The sequence below is a fragment of the Rhincodon typus genome, chromosome 33 (assembly GCF_021869965.1).
Source record: "Rhincodon typus isolate 14 chromosome 33, sRhiTyp1.1, whole genome shotgun sequence".
NCBI lineage: Eukaryota > Metazoa > Chordata > Chondrichthyes > Orectolobiformes > Rhincodontidae > Rhincodon > Rhincodon typus.
The window spans coordinates 29,987,522-30,006,889 of NC_063364.1; the positions used below are offsets into that span (position 1 = coordinate 29,987,522).

Genomic DNA, 19,368 nt, shown 5'->3' on the forward strand with positions numbered 1-19,368 from the left:
ACTCTCTCTCTCGCACACACACAGTCACACTGACATTCTCACACACACACAAACACACACACTCTCTCTCTCACACACTCACATTGACACACACACACACACGTGCGTACACACACACATTCTCTCTTCCACGCACATGCATTCTCTCTCTCACACACACACACTCTCTCGTGCACACACATAAACATACACATCCTCTCCTACAAACTCACACGCACACATAGTGAAGGATGTTATATGCATGAAATCTACATCTTCACCACAGTATACTGTACTAGAAATCCATCCTTGTTACTTCTTCCCTCTGTAAAGACAGTGACATTTTAGTGAATAGCAAATAGATGTACAACCGTGGTTTCAAGTATAAAGGATGATTTTTATAAGGTGAGGACGTGATATTGCAGCCTCCTGCTCCTCTGATATGCCAGTTGCCTGTGGAGCTGCTGTTTTCCCCAAGGTACAATAGCCCTTGCCTTTATTAACTTCTTTCTGAGCTGCAGTCTTTCCAGTTCAAGGACGGTGCATGATACAGTTCAATGGCTTGTAAAAATACCCAGTGAGGCAGACTGTGCAGTGCCCATGCATTCACAGGATAAATAATGAGTGCAGGATATTATTTGAGCTGACCAGTGAGATAATGATGGTGGATACAGTGGGGTGGGGGAAACGGGTGGAGCATACACAGGTTACTGCCATTTAATTGTGCCCCATAGGCAGCCTTACTGTCCACAGTAGTTTTCCTGAACTGGGGAATATTACCCTGTGACCAGTTTTATTTAGCTGTTGTGAAAAATTCCTATTTGCTCATATGACAGGGTAACTACTCTGTAAACAGGAAGCAATCTAGTTTTCCTGAGTTTAAACAAAATACCAAACGCTCCTTTAGAGACTGACCTTTGATTGACTTTTTGCTCAGCGTGATTTTGAATGGAGTGTGTTTTTTTTTGCAGTAGCTCTTGTCTATGTTCTAGCAGCTGCTCACAAAGCAGGTCAGCGAGAGGGCCATTCAGCCCACACTCTCTTGCAAAGGGCAATCACAGGATGGTTACAGCACAAAGGTGACCACTCAGGCCATCAAATACACACTGGCTTCCTGCAGGAGCAATTTCGTCAGTCCCCTACCCCTACCCTTTCCCTGTAGTTCTGCAACATGTTCCTCCCCAGGAACTTATTCAGTTCCCTATTGAAAGCCATAACATTTCCTCTACCTTGATCCCTCATGTGTTTGAACATCTTTATCAAATCACCTCTCGACATATTCTCCCTAAACAGGACAAAGCCAGATCTTTAATCCACCCAATTAGCTGAAATCCCCCACCCTGGAGCCATTCTCATGAATCTTTTCCTCCGCTTTGTTAACGCTTTCATATCCTTCTTAAAAAGTGATCCCCAAAGTTAGTCTCACAATACTCCAGTTGAGGTCAATTCAGTATTTCTCTGAAGGTCAGCCATGGTGCTGATTCCAATAGCATCTTCAAAGCCTGTTCATCTCGATTGTGGCTGTAAGAGATCTGTTCTGTAAGTTAGAACTTTTAGAAGAACATTGATTACCATTTTCAAGAGATTAAGAGGAACAGATAATTTCTTTCAATAACTTCACTGGTGAGGAGTCTGGAACTGGGGCACACAATTTAAAACAGATAGCCACATCCTTAGGTGTGAATCTTGGAAACTATTCCACTCACATGTAGGTGCATAAGTTTGGAAGTCTCTTTCATAAATGACAAGCAATGCTGGGTCTTTTATTAATTTTGAGATCGATAGATCTTTGTTAGCCAAAGTTCTTCAGGGATTTAGGGCATGGCGAGGTATGTGAAGTTAGTGTCCAGATCAGCCAGGCTCTGGGTGACAAAACAAGTTTGAGAGGCTAAATAGCCTTTTCCATTCCCTCTCATTCATCAACTAATTTCTATTCTTCCAAAACACAGCGACAAAAAGACCATCTCCATGTTAGCTCAGTAATAATTAAGTGCAGCATTAAAACCCATCCAGTCTACTGTTACTATAACCAGACTAGCGGGTAACTCACCTCCTGACTCCTCAAAGCCTGCCCACCATCTACAAAGCGCAAGTCAGGAGTGTGATGGAATACTCCCCACTTGCCTGGATGGGTGCAGCCCCAATAACAGTCAAGAAGCTTGACACCATCCAGGACAAAGCATCCTGCTTGTTTGGCACCACATCCACAAGCATCCACTCCCTCCACCACCGACACTCAGTAGCAGTAGTGTGTACTATCTACAAGATGCACTGCAGAAATTCACCAAAGATCCTTGGACTGCAAATTCCAAACCCATAACCATGACCATTAAAAAGGACAAGGGCACCAAATACATGGGAACTGCACCACTTGCAAGTTCCCCTCCAAGCCATTCACCATCCCGACTTGGAAATATATCGGCTGTTCCTTCATTGTCGCTGAGTCAAAATTCTGGGAGGCTTCTTGCGGTTCAAGAAGGCAGCTCACCACCAGTTTCTCGGGGTCATTAGAAATAGGCAACAAATGCTGGCCCAACCAGAGATGTCCATAATTCCTTGAATCACTAAAAAAAAATTGTGAAGGAGGGTTCTGACCGGAAACGTAAACTTTCCTGCTCCTGGCCTGCTGTGTTCCTCCAGCTCCACACGGTTGTCTCTGACTCCAGCATCGGCAGTTCTTACTATCTCATTGTGAATTAAAACCTCTGTATAAGAATGCATTGCAACATCTGTTCATTTATAATATTGAATGTTACCAATTGTTTGCACACATGTCAAAAAAATTCTCTTTAAAAAGTTTCACCCCACTTTTCTCCCTTATTCTGAGTCCAGCAATTGGACATGGCTTGAATCCAAGAGCAAAAAGATCCTTTGTAGTCCAGCCAAAGAGAGCCACAATATTCCATTGCTGGGCATTTAGTAAATCTGGTCACTACTTCAAATTAAACAGCAACATTAAGACAAGGGACACAGGTTCAAACCAGCAACTGGCAAGTTTAGAACTGATGACAGGAAGTTATTAACAGAAACAGTGATCAACACATGCAATGGACTTCCTGGCATGCAGTGAAAACAAAAACTCTGGAGGCACTGAAACTGGCTGGATTCTGGAATGTGGAGACTAGAGATTATTTCTAGTCAGTTACAATGGCTTGAATGGAATCACATTGAATTTTCCAGAGAGGACCAGGCCATTCATCAGAAACAATCTGTGCTGGTTTGGTTCCACACAACCACTAACGTTTCTATTTCTTTTAACACTATAGGATGTAGGAATAGAAGTAGGCCATTCAGCCATTCAATCTGCTCTGCCATTCAATAAAATCATGGCTTATCCGATAATCCTCGACTCCACATTTCTGTCTTTTCTCCATAAACCTTGATTCCAGGCCTGATTAAAAGAATTTCAATCTCAGCCTTGAATGTCCGTAATGACACAACATCGACAGCCCTCTGCGGTAAAGAATTCCACAGATTTACTAGCCTCTGAGAGAAGAAAATGCCTCCATATTCTCTGTTTTCGGTTTGTAATTCCTTACTCTGAGATGATTCCCTCTGGTTTTAAGACTCTCCCACAAAGGGGAACAACCTTTCCACAACTACCCTGTCAAATTGCTCAAGAGTCTCACAAAATTAAGCTGCAAAAGATTTAATACTATTACAGAAAAAGGCACATTATGTCAAAATCTTTCGCTAGGCTCTCATCAGAATATTTCACGAGAAAATCAAGGCAAAAGGTTTCTTTCACACTGTATAATAAATCCATCTGACATCACGAGATTGAGTGGAGCTTCACGCAGTCTCTAACATTAACCCTTTCAGAACCATTACTTTATACAACAGCTTTGACTTGTGGGGACGTTGGAGGGGCGAGGTGTCAGACAAGAGGGACTTGAGTGTGTCCTGGATTATCCTGTAACTGACTGCAATGCTTGATGTGGATTCTAGGAGCTCGAAATAGGCAAATGGTTACCTCTCATTTCTCACCTTAGTGAGGAGAAATTAACAACATCCTTTTGTTCACATTGATCCCCCCATTGGCGACAACGTAGCTGTTGGCAAAGGAAGCCACATTGAAACAAAAAGGAGACACATTTTACAGGCAGTCCCCGCGCAGTGGTAGTGACACTACCCCTGGACCTGGAGGCCCGGCTTCAAATCCTACCTGCTCCAGAGATGTGTAAATAACATCTCCGAACAGGTTCATTAACAAAAAAGGTTAAATAAAAATGAAAATTGCAGGCAGTCCCCGGGTTGTGAAGGGGTTCTGTTCTGGAGTCTATTTGTGATACAAATCGGAACCTAACGCAGGACTCCGTGAAGAAGTTTTCTGTTAAGAACAGGAGATGTTCACATGTCGCATCGTTATATTTACAGCTCTACGTGGGATCGCATTCGTAGTTCCAAGCGTTCGTAAGTCAGACGTTCGTAAATCGGAACCTCCTGTATCAAGTTCGAGCGTACGTACTGTTTTGATGATGTGAGGAGAATTTCAAAGCAGAAATATTGCAACGAAGCCGGTTTGGTTTGCTTTCTGTGCATGTGAATGTATAAACGAAGAGCAGGACTAGGCTACTCTGCCCTTCAGGCCCCTTCCCCCATTCAATCAGATCATGGCTGACAACAATTCCACCCACCCTCAATAATATTTCGCTCGATTGCTCATCAATTATTCTAATGCACAATTGTGTGTTATTTGTTATATTTATATATATTTGGCCCGTGCAAAAGAATTAACTAAAAGGCTGGAGAATATACAGATGTTATTTTTCTTACCAGAATTTAAACATTATTTTTAGTGAGGCTGATTTTCATGACAATGTACTCATAAAAACTGCACGCACATTAAGGCTGTAATCACACCATTATAAAGTGCCACTCCTTCATTACAGGGAGACAATTGGTGGTGGTTTAACCTGAGGGTCACTAGGTGAGGGGACTGCTTGAGAAGGAGGTTATCTCAGCCACTGACAGGAATTTTTATTTACTACTTTATACTGAGAAGAACTTTTAACTTACTTCTTTGTCTACTTTTTACCTAAGATTTTTTTTAAAATATAGAATCCTTACAGTGTGGAAACAGGCTCTTTGGCCCAATAAGTCCACACCAACCCTCAGAGCACCCCACCCAGGCCCATCCCCCTATAACCCAATCTACACATCCCTGAACACTGCAGGCAATTTAGCCTGGCCAATCCACCTAACCTGCACATCTTTGGACTGTGGGAGGAAGCCAGAGTACCCAGAGGAAACCCCTGCAGACATGGGGAGAATGTGCAAACTCCACACACAGTTGCCTGAAGCTGGTATTGAACCTGAGTCTCTGGCACTGTGAGGCAATAGTACTAACCATTGAGCCACAATGCTGCCCAAGTACTTTGTACCTAAGACGGCACCATGAATAGCGACATTGTAAACTTTTCACCTTACTTCTATATCCCTGTACTTGGGAACACATGACAATAAAACCAAATTCTAATTTATTCTACATTAATAAACCTACTGTACAGCCAATTGAATTAACCATTCATGGTAATTTCAAATAAACTGACGTTTCTGCGTAACGTGTTCTTTAGCTTAATCCAGGCAATCTGATTTTCTATCTATAAACTTGAATTAGATTCCAGTTTATAATACAGTCCTGCAAATCAATGACTTTTGATACATAAGCCAGCTGAATCCTTCAGTTAGATTCTAATCAGTCCCAGTTACAGTTTGATTAAATCTGTCCAAAATCTACCCCTCAACCAACATCATTAAACCATTCATCCTGCAACAGCTTGGTGGGAGCTTGCTGCCATATTTCTTACATTAAGACAGTGACTATGTTTCAAAGATACTTCATTGGTTTTGGTGTGTCCTAAAGATAAGGTGACATCGAAACACAGATATCCTCTTTCTGGAAATATTTGCACTCCTGAGTTAGACTCCAATCTGCAAACTGCAAAATTCCCAAGTAAATGTTAATCTATACAAATATCATGACTCCGTCAATTATATTCCAGACTTTAATTTGCCCCTGGATATCCATTATATCAATATGTAAACTATTCAAATCCCCCCAATTAGATTCCAGGCTGTATCTCACTCCTAGAATGCCAGTATTCTAAAAATAAACTATCTTAGAGCCTCATTTAGATTTTAATCTGTTGTTCCCTCAGGTATTGGTTATTCTATATTTATAAACCATCTAAGTCTGTCAATTAGATTCAAGTTTGTGTGTATGTTATAGAAAATAACCTCATGGCCTTTGTTAAATTCCAGTCTGCAACTTGTGCCTGGGGTAGCCTTTACTAGGTATGTCAGTTTTAAACTTTCCAAAGGACACCACTGATGATGGCACCTAATTTTTCAAGATAAAAGACAGAAGTCGCCACATTGTCCTTTGCTATGCAACTTCCAAACATTCCACTTTGTATATAATTTATTCCCCAATGAAGCAACGGATATTAAGTGCATATTCAATTATGTCACTGACTGCATTTCCTGGCCTCAACCCTGACCTCTCTACAAAGTTGTATTCAGGATTCATTGCTCTTCATATTAAAACTGTAAATCTTCTGAAACAGTTCCATTGGTACCGAAAGGTGGTCATAATCTTACCAACCCAACCATTTTCCAAATCAGCCGAGCCACTGTCAACAGATGGAGATAAATTTGTCACTTGGAATCCACAGATACCATTCTCACTAAGAAACAGTAACTGGGAATGGAAATGATGCCTCATTTACTACTACCTAGTTCATACGCAATTCCCAACCACTGCCGAGATAGCTAGCTCAGCATGGAGCAGGAATCCATCCCAGGATAGACGAGAGAAGCCTGACAGATTTTGATAGAAGTTTTCCCAAATCATCAGGAGTCTGGACAGGGCAGACAGGGAGAAACTTGGTCCCATTTGTAAGAGGATCAAGAACCTGAGTGCATGGTTTTAAAGGGTTTTGCGAAAGAAGATGAGAAAAAAACTTTCATTCAGTGGGCAGTTAGGTCTGGAAGGCACTACCTGGAAATACGGTGGAGGCAGGTTTAATTGAGGCATTCCAAAGGGCATTGGATGGTTATTTAAACAGAAACAATTTGCAGGGTCATGGGGAATAGGCAGGAGTTTAGCATTAAATCAAAATGCTCAGTGAGCCAGTGCAAACACGATGGACCAAATGGCCTCCTTATGCAGTGGTACAATTCCCTGATTTTCTACAGATTGAGTAACACAAATCCAGCACTGTCAGGGATCAGGCTGTGTTGCATTTCTGACATTTCACCATTTCAAGTCAGGTGGTTCAAGCCATTGGAAATTCAGGTCAGGCTGGGTTCAAGGGTCACTCAGAATGTGGGACAGAATGGGACATGATGTGGCAAAGCCAGCAACTGCTCTGGAGTTACACCACGCTAATGCAGCACCTCACTGAATGTCCAGGTAAGTTTTCTTTAAAGGCAAATTGGACAAACAAAAGTGATACATGGCGTATTATTAAAACATCTTCAGATGCCACCAGTTTTTGGGTTGCTGGATTCAAGATCGTCTATAAAACAATCCATATGTGTTATGGATATATCTCACTATAAGTGGCTAGTTTTTATACTACCTGTTCTATATAACTAACTATACATTGAGTGAGAGATAGGTGGATATTATAGAAATCCACACTAATTATCTGTAGAATTGTTTAACTTTTCTGGATTTCCATTATGTCAGACCTATTTTACACCATATTTTATTAAGAATGTGAAAGTACAGCTTCTACTTTTGTTCAGGAAACATTAACACCAATTCTTTAACCCTCCTGTCATCCATAGCATTGTTATGCAGGTCTACCATCATTTCATCTGGTTACACCAAAACAATGTCCTCTATCCAGGATAATTAATGTTGTGAAAATTGATCTCAACATATTTTGACTGTTATTTGCATTGTTATAGATTCCCAAAATAAAGACACAGGTATGAAACTCAGCTGTGGCTTATTACAATCATCCTCAATGTTCAACGGTCAGTGAATAGATCACATAAACATCAACCATGTTTTTTTTCTCCTGGTCACAGTCCCACAGCTCTTACTACCAAGTGCCCCATGTGAATACAGTGTAGGAGACCATTCTACCCACTTGCCAACTCTTCTCAAAAGGGATGCAGTTAGTTTTCATGTTGCTCTTTCCCCATAGCTCAGCACAAGTTTCCATTTCAAGTATTTCCCTTTTGGAAGTTACTATTGACTCTGCTTCCACAAGCAGCACATTCCAGATCAAAACTCACTGACTGGGTAAGGAAGTGTTTCAGTCTGCATCTTCTGCCATTGGAACATTGACTCTATCTAAGCATAAGTTAAGCACTTCCATAGATGATCAGTAAACACACCAACGTATTTCATAAAATGTCTGGGCAAAGAACTGTAAGGAACAACAAAAGATTACTGATGTATACAACTCTCATTATCAAGCCCCTCCCTCACAAACGTGTGAAGTTTTTGGAATTATGCCAATTTTTAGGATTTCATCCCATAAGTTGTACAATTCCTTTAACTTTTCCCTATAACTTAAATTCCTAATAATTAGAGTCACCTTGCTCACTTTTCTAACTTCTGAAGGGCAGTAATCTGGCTGGGAGATGAAAAGGTACAATGTTGAGAGGTAGGAGATAGCAAGGAATATGGATTTTGGAAGTCAGAGTCAATAAAGTGTGGAGCTGGAGGAGCAGGGGCCTTCATCAAACTTGCATTACAGTGAGAATGAAACAAGGATGAGTAGGCCCTAATCAAATACTAACTCCATGACTCTGGCTATTAAATATCGTTCAGTTAATGATTAGTTAATAAAGTGTAAATCAGATTTGAAGTGTTGTTGTCAGTATTTCATGTTATAATGCAATCTAACTAGGGCCATAGATATGTATCTTCAGCTGACATCAAAATGACATGCATTTCTCAGCAGTGATCAATCAGGGTGAAATTCCAGCTCTCAGGATTCCACACAGATGTCCCACAAAACAACCAAAGCCTAAACCCTACACTGAGGATTGGAACCAGGAATCTTACTGTTTCAGTCACTTGGCTCTGTAGTGGAGCGACGGTTTAAAGGAGATTGACAGGTCAATCAGGATCATAAGAATTTAGGTAAGTGGTACTCATTAGAGAGCATCCAGCTCTCCTGTCCCTCATTTGCTACTTGAAGCATCACTGGGTGTGTATTTGAGGCCAGCCTCTTTGAATGACATCAAACAACAAAAGCCAAGCCAATGCCAGGAGGAGACAAGGCTATGTCAGCTTCCATTCAAGTGACGGTGTTCCACTAAAATATCATTTAATAGAACTATTGGCACTAATCGTAGCTACACAAATCCTGATGAGACCAGGGTTTATATTCCTCATGAACATCCTCCCCATTTACATCATTTAACACCGTCAGCATTTCTTTTCATTCTTTTAATCCAAATTTTTACCTAACTTCCCTTTAAATGTAGCTTTAATAACCACCCACTAAAACTCTAGAGTCTGACTACTCTCTGGGAGAGAAGTTTCTCCTGAATTTCCTTGCAAAGTGCATGTGGTTTTGATGTCAGATGAAGATATTATTTTATATTTGCTGTTTGGTCTCCCTCACAGTATAACATTTGTGACGTTTTGTGGAAAATGCTGCAAATTGCAGGGGTGCTACTGAAATGCAGAGCTGATCATGCGAGGAACTGATGGGTGGATACATGGCCCATCATTAACTACTGTACTTCACTCTTCACAGCTGGTGGGGGGGGGGCAACTCTTCCACACCCTCCCAAGGGAGAATACAGCATGTATTTATAAAGCACCTTAATTGTAAGAAAAGTTTTCAAAGCATTTAGAGCGAAGTTAGCAAACAAAATCTGATCGTCAATTACTTGCTCAGTCAAAGAGGGAGGTTGAAAGGATTAAGTTTCAAGGTAATCAGGTTTAGAAATTGAATTCTTGAGTTTAAAGAGAAGAAACTGCCAATAATGGAGAAATTGATAACAGGAACTCGCAGTGCAGCAGAACTGGAGGAATACGCAGTGATCTCAGAGGATGGTGTGGAGCCAGTGGACGTTACAGAGTTGGAGGTAAACTTGGACATTGAGCTATTTGAAGATAAGCATGAGAATTCTAAAACTAAGGCTTAATATGACTAATAAAGGTTAGCAAGGACAGAGGTGATGGGTGAATAGAGTTTGTTATCAGTTACGACAGGGATAGCAGAGTTCTGAAAAACCTCAACCTTCCAGAAGCTAGAAGGTGGAATGCCAGCCAATAGAGTGCTGGACCAGTCAATCCCCCAGGGCAGTGAAAATGCCAAACCACCCTCTTCCCCAAGGAGATGATAGCCTACAATCTGAAACAAAGACTTGGCACAACTGATTTATAATGCAAATACTTTATTATCAATGAGTGACTCATTTTGTTGTTTTACGGGTAAGTTAGCTTTTCGTCTGGGTACTAAAAGTACGGCAGAACTATACACCAAAACTAGGCTCTGTTCCCATTTTTGCTGTATAATTTAATCTGATGTTGAATGAGCATATATAAACCAAAGTGCATTTTCCTGTTGTGTTCTGTATTCATACACATTGCACCATACATAAATAATTACAATGTAAAAATGACTCCATATTTACAAGTACAATATATATTTCATATAATATATAAAACTTTATATTAAATCTAGGTAGATGATATTTGGAATAGTCTTGTATTTTTTTTCTAATATAGGATTTCATTCCTGGAGGGTGACTGTTATCTGCTACTGTTCAGCATTATTTCCAGCCAACATGGGCAAGATGTTATGAACTGTCTCGAATAGCAAGGTCCCCATCCTTTTGCAAAGCTGATTCGAACACTGTTGGGATCATACGGTCCGTCTGCATAATCCGTATCTGCGGCTTGCTGCAGCAGGCAAGACTTTTCATAGTCAAAAACCTTTATTGAGTATCCTGGCATCACCTTCCGAACAATCAAAGTCCGAGAATTGGGAATGTCCAGCGTCGGGGAATTGACAAAGATTGGATGCTCGCTCCGGTTGTAGGCCCAGACCCCATCTGGCTCTCTGCTCAGCAAGATCCCATAGCCAATTTTGCTTCGAGTCCTTTTGACAGTCTCGCTCCTGTTGTGCAGGGCTAACTGTCCGAGGCAGAAGCCGTTCCCATGAGGTAGGTCATAGAATATACTGACAGACTGTTCATAAACGGTATACAGGCGGCCAACCCTGGTCCGATGTTCCCAGTATGCCACAATACACCAGTGGCATTGCTTCATTGTGTCGGGTGAGAGGCTGACATCTGGAAGGGAGAAGAGAAACCAAAACATTAGGACAATCCAAACTCATTTCACCAACACCTGACAAGAGGCTTAACATCAACTGGTAACCAGCAACATCCCTTCTCTAGGTAGCAGTCCTCCTTTCTACATTACTCATTGGCCCTCCCACAGACAGGCTAAACACCAGCACTCTTACTAGACTTGCAGGTTGATGGGTGGACAGGCATCATTTCACTCGAATGGTGAGGAACACCCAATGAAACATTCAGACTGTACAAACTCTGCTGAAGTGAGGAGAGTATTCATATACGGGTGGGTACAGGACAGCTGGTGGCTATGGTTGGAGCTCTAAGTGTGGGTGGAGGCAGGTGCGATTGAGACATTCAAGAGGGTGGAAACGCAATGCAAGCCCATGGGGGACATGATGGGCTGAACAGTCTCTTTCCGCATTGTACCATTTCTGTGATTACAGAAAAATTATGTAGCATTAAAGTGTGCTTAAGATCAATGTTCCCAAAGGCCACTTGTATCCATATCCATGTTAAACAAATTCATTCACTCCACTATGGTCTCCTTGACGATACAGTGGTTACGAAATAAAGTGAACACAGTAAGTTACACAACCTACTGTAGATAAGGGACCAATACATCACCTTTTGTCTTTGATATCGTGACTTCAGGTCTCACTGCAGAGCCTTGAATACTGAAATCTACAGCACTTGGGAGTGCTGCACAGTCAGAGATGACATTTTTTTTTCTTTATTCAGTCATGGGATGAAGGCGTCGCTGGCTAGGCAGCATTTATTGCCCATCCCTAATTGCCCAGAGGGCAGTTAAGAGTCAACCATATTGCTGTGGGTCTGGAGTCACATGTAGGCCAGACCAGGTAAGGATGGCAGTTTCCTTCCCTAAAGGACATTAGTGAACCAGATGGGTTTTTCCAACGATCGACAATGGATTCATGGTCATCATTAGACTTTGTTATGACACAATTTCAAAGAGGGGTAGGCGAGTTCTTTCATGTGTCCTGCCCAATATTTCACCTTCAAATCAACATCACTAAAAACATTATCTGGGGACTACCACATTGCCATTGTGGTAGATTAGCTACAATGGCAACTATTCTTTAAAGCTACTGAATTGGATGTAAAGTGCCTTGGGATGTCCTGAAAAGGTCTTACATAAACACAAGCCTTTCTTTTTCTTCAGCTCATTGTAACATGCAGTGGGAACTGGGGAATAATATTAAAGAATACCGGAAAACACATTGACATGAGAGAAGCAGTCAGTCTGGTTTGAAATAATATTGGAGTCTCTGACACAGAAATTTCTCACCATTTGTCACAGTCACTAATTATTAAACTAAAACTCCCATTTCACACGGCCCTTTTGTTGACATGATTTTTGGTCACAATTTTATGTCAACATTTGAACTGCCCAGATAAACGTTGAGCATCAAAATCCCCAAAATGGAAATATTGGTCTGTGAAGTTGCAGGTTATAATCTACAGAGTAACACCATGGAATGAGACTGTCACAATTTCTTGCCTTACGGTCTCGGAGAATCTGCTCACTTCTTACAAATGCTCTTCATTATTCTCAATTCGTAGCTAGGTTAAATAATAATTTGCCATGGTCACATTTGATGAAATTGCTGACCAGAGAACCATCCCTTCAGGAATGTAACTATCAGGTTGTGTAGATTTGGGGCCCTCAAAAGGATTCATAACATAAATGATGTAAATCATTCATTGATAACAACATATTGTCGATGACAGGACTGGATTCTCCTGTCTGACACTTGGGACAATTGAGTGACCAACTCTCAATCTATGTGGATATCAGAAGACCTCAAGTGCTTGGGGAAACCTGCCCAAGAAAACCATGTATGTTAAAGATTAAACAAGGGAACCCTGATACTGGTTTCATCAGATGTGCTGCTATGTTCAGCTTTTACAAATCTGCATTTATTGCCTGTCACAAATACCCTGAAGGAGAAGGCTTGCTCTCACCTCCTTAAGTCACTGTAGTCCACTGTAACAGTTTTGGTACACTAGATGTTTTGCTAGGCTACTTCAGGGGGCAGGTCGACATTAACCAAATTGCTGTGCAGTGGGGTTCACTGTAGGCCAGACTACTTGAAAAGTTGGAATTTTATGACATGGTCACCATTACAGAATACTAGGTGTTTATTCCAGATTTATTTAATGCACTGCATTTAAATGCTGCTGTCACAGTGGGATCTAAAGTGGTAGGGCTTATTTAGACCAAGTTTCTCAAATACTAGTCCAATAACAAAACCACGTTGTTGTCCCATATAACTGCAGCCTCAAGACTGACTGGGCCTTGCGCCTGGTTCAATGGTCAGGGCTGAGACACACAAAACTCAGCAGTGATTGTGTCTGGGAAATCCTAGCACATGAAGCCCGTTTCTTCTCAAAATTGTAACCTCTGACTACAGTAGAGGAAAAGTTCACCACCTCAGTGGTGGGATTCGCCCACTTTTCCCAATGTCAGTTTACACAATGTGAATCCCTGATCAATCTGACCCATTGCATCAAACTTCACTGTGAAAAAGTAAATGCTCAGAATTGCATCCAACTTTTCCTACGCAGCCTTGATATGTTTACATAAATTTTCCTGCAGATATACACACATTTATGTCATTTATCTCACTTAAGTACCAAGCATTTCACAGCTTTTACTATGTAGTCATAGTTTCAGGGGCAGGTCTAGTGGAGGCAACTGGGCTGATTTGTTAACAAAACCACACCAGTACATCCCATGTTAAAGTATGTCAATGAAGTCTGGCCTGTTTTCATGCCAATTAACTAAGCAGGCCCTCGTGAAAACACTGACTGGAGCCACTCTTGCTTATTAATATTATTCTTGATTAAAGCTCAATTGTCAGTGAATCCAGAACTTCTGGCCATTTGTTACATAAATTGTTCTGTAAAGACAAGTAAACACTTGCCAGAAAACAAGCTTTTCAACTGCAATCCCTTCTGCTCAATATCTTTATCATTATTCAGACCCTTTTGGACTTGCCAAAGAAAGGGAAGTTTGAACTATGGAATACTACAGTCCAGGATGAGGCCATTCAGCTCAATATGCCAAAGCAAAAGTGGTGGATAGACAAGATTTCCCCATTTGAGCCATAGTCTGCTCCAGCCAAGCTCCCCCAGGCATGTACATTTTTGTTTTAAAGCTAGGCCAGCATTTATTGACCATCCCTAATTGCCCAGAAGGTAAGGATCTAGGCCCGAAACATCAGCCTTTCTGCTCCTATGATGCTGCTTGGCCTGCTGTGTTCATCCAGCTCTACACCTTGTTAAGTTACATGTCTGGAGTCATGTGCAGGCCAGATCAGGTAAGGATGGCAGTTTCCTTCCCTAAAGGACAGTGAGCCAGATGGATTTTTCCAACAATTGGCAATGGTGACCATTAAATTCTTTATTCTAGATTTGTACTGAATTCAAATTCCACTATCTGCTGTGGCGGCATTCCAAACCAGGTCCCCGAGAACTTTACTTGGGTCTCCAGATTAACAGTCCAATAATAAGACCACTAGGCCATTGCCTCCCCATTATGAAGTACATGTTAGCAGTTCCCTCTGCACTGTCCCAGAGACTCGCTGGGTGGATACTGGAAGAACTAAAAACCTAACAGCACTCCCTTTACGACATTTAAATGCTGTTTCCTCCACTTCCCCAGACTGAGATAGGTACAGTTTTGTTAGTCAGGATAGTAAGAGATATGGAAATGGAGCAAATGGATGGAGTTAGGACCATGCTCATCATGACTTCAATGAATGATAGGGAGAGCGAATGCCACCCCCCACTTACTTTGGAATAACAATTTTCCATTGCCTGAAACATCCGTCTGTTACCACACTGCTAATTGGCGAAGGCTGGGTTAACAGAAAAATCTGACTCATCTCTTCCAAACATTTCAGGATATTATCCAATGTAAAGAACTGAAATAAACTGTGGGATCAGGGCTTTGATTTGGAGAGTGACAAATTCTATATGAAATATCAATCATTGGGGTTTCCTTTGCAAAGACAAAAAAAAAATCATGAGATTACATGCATCTGAAATTTCAGACAAAACCTAATCATTAACTTTACAATTCAAGTTATTACCAGGTCCCATAAAGTAGAAAAAGAAAGGACAAGAGTTAGGTTCCTGAGAACTATTCCCGGGATGGGAAATGTCAGTGAAAATGATAGATTGGAGAAGCTGAGACTGTTTCCCTTGGAGAAGGCCAAGAAGAGATTTGATAAAAATTTTCAAAATCATGAGGGGCCTGTACAGATTAGATATGGAGAAATTGTTCCCACTTGCTAGAAGGATCAAGAGCCAGGGAGCATAGATTTAAAGTGATTCACAAAAGCACCAAATGTGACCTTAGAACTTCTTTTTTTGCACAGTCACTGAGTAGCTAGCGTTTGGAATGTGTTGCCTAGAAGTGTGGCGGAGGAAGGCTCAATTGAAGTATTCAAGAGGATATTAAATAATTGTTTAAATAGGAATAATGTGCCAGTGAAGGAGGGAAAGGCAGGAAAATGTCTCCAAGTGCTAACATGCACTGGGGGAGCTGATGCAGGCATGATGATCCCCTTCAACACTGTGACAGCTGTGTCAACCCACTGAACTCTCCATTCTACACCAGCGAGGTGAACGTACATTATGGCAAGATCTGAACCCATCTCTCAGGAACATCACAAGGAATTAGGTTAAAGGGCAGCATTTGTGATTAAAGCAAGTGCACAGCAAAGTTTCAGACGCCTACATTGTGCACAACGATATCTCATAGGGGGTCAGCAGAAATTGGCTGAATGCCAATTGGTGCCCAGGGTATGAATGGACTCTTTATGGCACACCTCACCATCCACTGGAAGAGGCCTGTTGCTTTGATCAGTGGCATCCTCAGGCAGCCCAGCACTCCCTCAGTGCTGCACTGGAGAGTCAGTGTGGCATATCACAACAGTTCCACCTCCTGGAGGAGGACTTTTGCCCACAGCCCCTTGAGCTAAGTGGTTAGTGCATTGAGCCCACTGTTAAAGCAGCTGCTCAACAGACAACATACAAGCCCCTGAGCGCTTTCCAGCCAGTTAAGGACCGAGGATCACACATACACACGTGTGTAGAACATGCAACCCAATTCTCATGGGACTGTACGGGTTAAAATATCACAGAACATCATGGACACTAAGGACAGACTCATAATGCTTCAACTAAGGCTAGGTTCTGGAGAAGCTGTGTGCATGCCAGGCCCATTAAGCACAGTACAAACATGTAATTAATGAGAGTTAAACAGTTCCATGCATTTTTTTCCATATACAACACACCCACAAGTGATTAAATAGCAGACAAAGTGAGTACACGAAGGAAGGCCATATCCGTTTGCTTTAACCTTTTATTTTAAAGAAAAGCTCCTATTGGTCACACTATGCACTCATTTCTAACCCAACACTCTCACAATTAAAAAGGAAAGAATTATGTCCAGCGGTCTCTATTTGGGCATTGGTCCCAGGTTTTCAAGCTGAGCACAGGGGTGTGTTCTGAGCCAGCTCGTCTCTCGGCTCCCACTGACAACATATCAGCAGATGAAGACCTCTTAACCTCCTCCCCCTCACACCATCAGCTCCGATCAACTCACTCACGTGACAATCTCATTATCTCCCTTCAATAAGCGCAGTGCCGGTGACAGGTGTTCCCAAACCTCCCCCACCCCACTCCCACCGCTTCAAATTATCTCTGAACCCACTCACATTTAAACCTCCTATCCAAACCCTGGCCTCCGTGAAAAATAATTCCCTTCCCTCACCCAGTACACACTCTCCATCCCCCTTCTGTCAAACCTTCTCTCCAGCTCTCCCTTCCCCACCATTGCCCTTTCTCCCCCACCCTCTATCATCTGACAAAACACTCTCAGCACTGTCTTTCCTCTCCCTTGCCCCAGGACTCTTCCCATCACCCCTCAGGATGAGCGTGCTGTTGGCAGAAACATGTCTGCCACAACAAACTGGCCTCTCTCTCCACATCTTTGGGGCACTTCTGCTTTTTGCGGGTGGGTGCACTGAACTCTGAGGACTTTTTTGGTTAAAATAGTCAACACAAAAGGCAACCCTATCCTTTGCCCCCAGCTTTGCAACTGCTTCCAAGTTTAACTGAGGAATTCGCCTCAGAAGAGGATAGAATTTTCTCTCAGCGGAATTAACTACTTAATTAATTAGAGCTTCCTGTAACTGGTAAACCAACGATTCTCCTCAGGGGAATATTAACCCTTTTTAACTGTTCCATTTTTGCCTCCCTCTGAACTGACCCTCTGATATTTGTGAGGGGGGAGGGAGCGGAGAGAGACAGGTGGGGGAAATGTCCAGTTAAATACATTGCCCCTTCCTCATGCCCAACATCATTCAACTACTGCGGTGATCCATTCCAGTGGGACCTTAGTCGGTCCTCCCATACTGGCAGGTACAGGCCAGGGGCTTTGTTTGTAGTGATGGATCTGAGCTTTCCTGTGATCTCACTTAACATTGGGAGCCTGGAGGACAGTCACAATCTGGAAAGCACACGTTTAAACACAACCAGCAACAGAACCAGAAGGGCAAACATTTTCTTATCCACAGAGAGCTGTGAGCTGCAACGAGCTGGTCTGAAAGGGTGGTGCAAACAGATTCAGTAGGAACTGCATAACCACCTGAAGGGGGGAATTTTGCAGCAGCACAGCAAAAAACAGCATGAACTAACTGGACAGACTTCTCAAAGTTCCTGCACAGACATGGAAGATCCAGGTACTGGATCGTTTGTTGGCTTTGCATACCTACCCCAGTACTCCAGAGTGAACTTCAGCTATCTCACAGGCTGGGAATTCATACAGGAGCCCTCCAGTCTGAATGCACCCATTCCTCACTCTCCCTCTTATCAGAGGCTGGATTCCCCAACAGCTAGCTTGCTGCTGATTGATGAGAGCTCAACACTCTGTGTTTAAGTCCTTTAATCAACAGATGCCAGTGTGTAAGAGTTTCCAAGCCTAGTGTCCTGATTTCAATCTGGTTAAGACCCTACAGCCCACCAATTTGAGATATGAACTGACTGCCAGTTTCTGAAGCCTATGTATTCTTTGCTTAGTGGATCACAAGACATATCCAAAGGCTCCCCCAGCAAAACTGGAGATGGTTAGTAGTCACCAACCAGACTGGTTACAATGGTTAGGGAGGTGGGAATTGGACTAATCAAAAACCAATTCAAACCGAGAGGTACGAACACAGCGGATGCCTGAACCAATAGGGCTGAAAGCTACTGTAACTAACTGACTGGCTTTGACAATCCTCAGCCCCACCCTCTAGCCAATCAAAATCAGATGGAGGGCAGGACTGAAAGTTGTTGAGAGACTTATGTATAACACCTTTCATGACCCCTGGGTGTCTCAAAGTGCTTTACAACCAATTAAGTATTTCATACAATGTGGTCACTGTTCGAATGTAGTAAAGACAGCAGTCAACCCATGCACAGCAAGATCCCACTGCTGCCATGAAGAATGCTCCAGTTTGATGACGACAGAAACAGCTTAAAATAAACAGATGACAACCATTCTCGGGTTTATTCCTCGGGGTAATGCTTTGATGAATCAGAGCCTACCTGCCCAATTTAAATATAAATGGAGATTGGCAGTTAACTGCCAGTCATCACCTAACTAGTGCATGCTCCACAGCATCACCAAATCCACCTATGGGTCTTTGTTGATATGGATCGATGAAGCAGAGTGGTATAAGGTGCAAGTGCAGTATAAACACTGGTAGGGACCAAAAGACATGTTCCTGCACATTGCAATATCAACAACAAAATGAAGTTTACATATAATGTTATTTTTAAGAAGAAAAACTTGGCCACTGGGGGAAATACAGGGTGAGTTTACTGAATGATGTGTTGTACTACATTCGCCATGCTTTTGCCCTCTCACTCAACTTGTCTAAAACACCTCGACACCTCCTTGTATGAAATCTCAAAACCAAAATCCCACTTCTCCGCTCCAGTGGAGACAAGAGATCCCAGGATGCTGTTTGGAAGAAGAGCAGGAAACTTCAATACCACAGAAAATCATTCTCTGATCATTCTCAAATT

General features: G+C 42.2%; 1 protein-coding gene across 1 annotated transcript in view; it reads right to left on the reverse strand.

Annotated features, from left to right (window-relative positions):
* Positions 1–10,339: 10,339 nt before the first annotated feature.
* Positions 10,340–19,368, reverse strand: part of smad6b (SMAD family member 6b) — a 56,069-nt gene continuing 47,040 nt past the window's right edge. Inside the window, exon 4 of the mRNA XM_020529659.2 lies at positions 10,340–11,256. Coding sequence (XP_020385248.1) covers positions 10,715–11,256 — 542 coding nt within the window. The 3' untranslated portion in view covers positions 10,340–10,714. The remainder of the gene's footprint in view (positions 11,257–19,368) is intronic.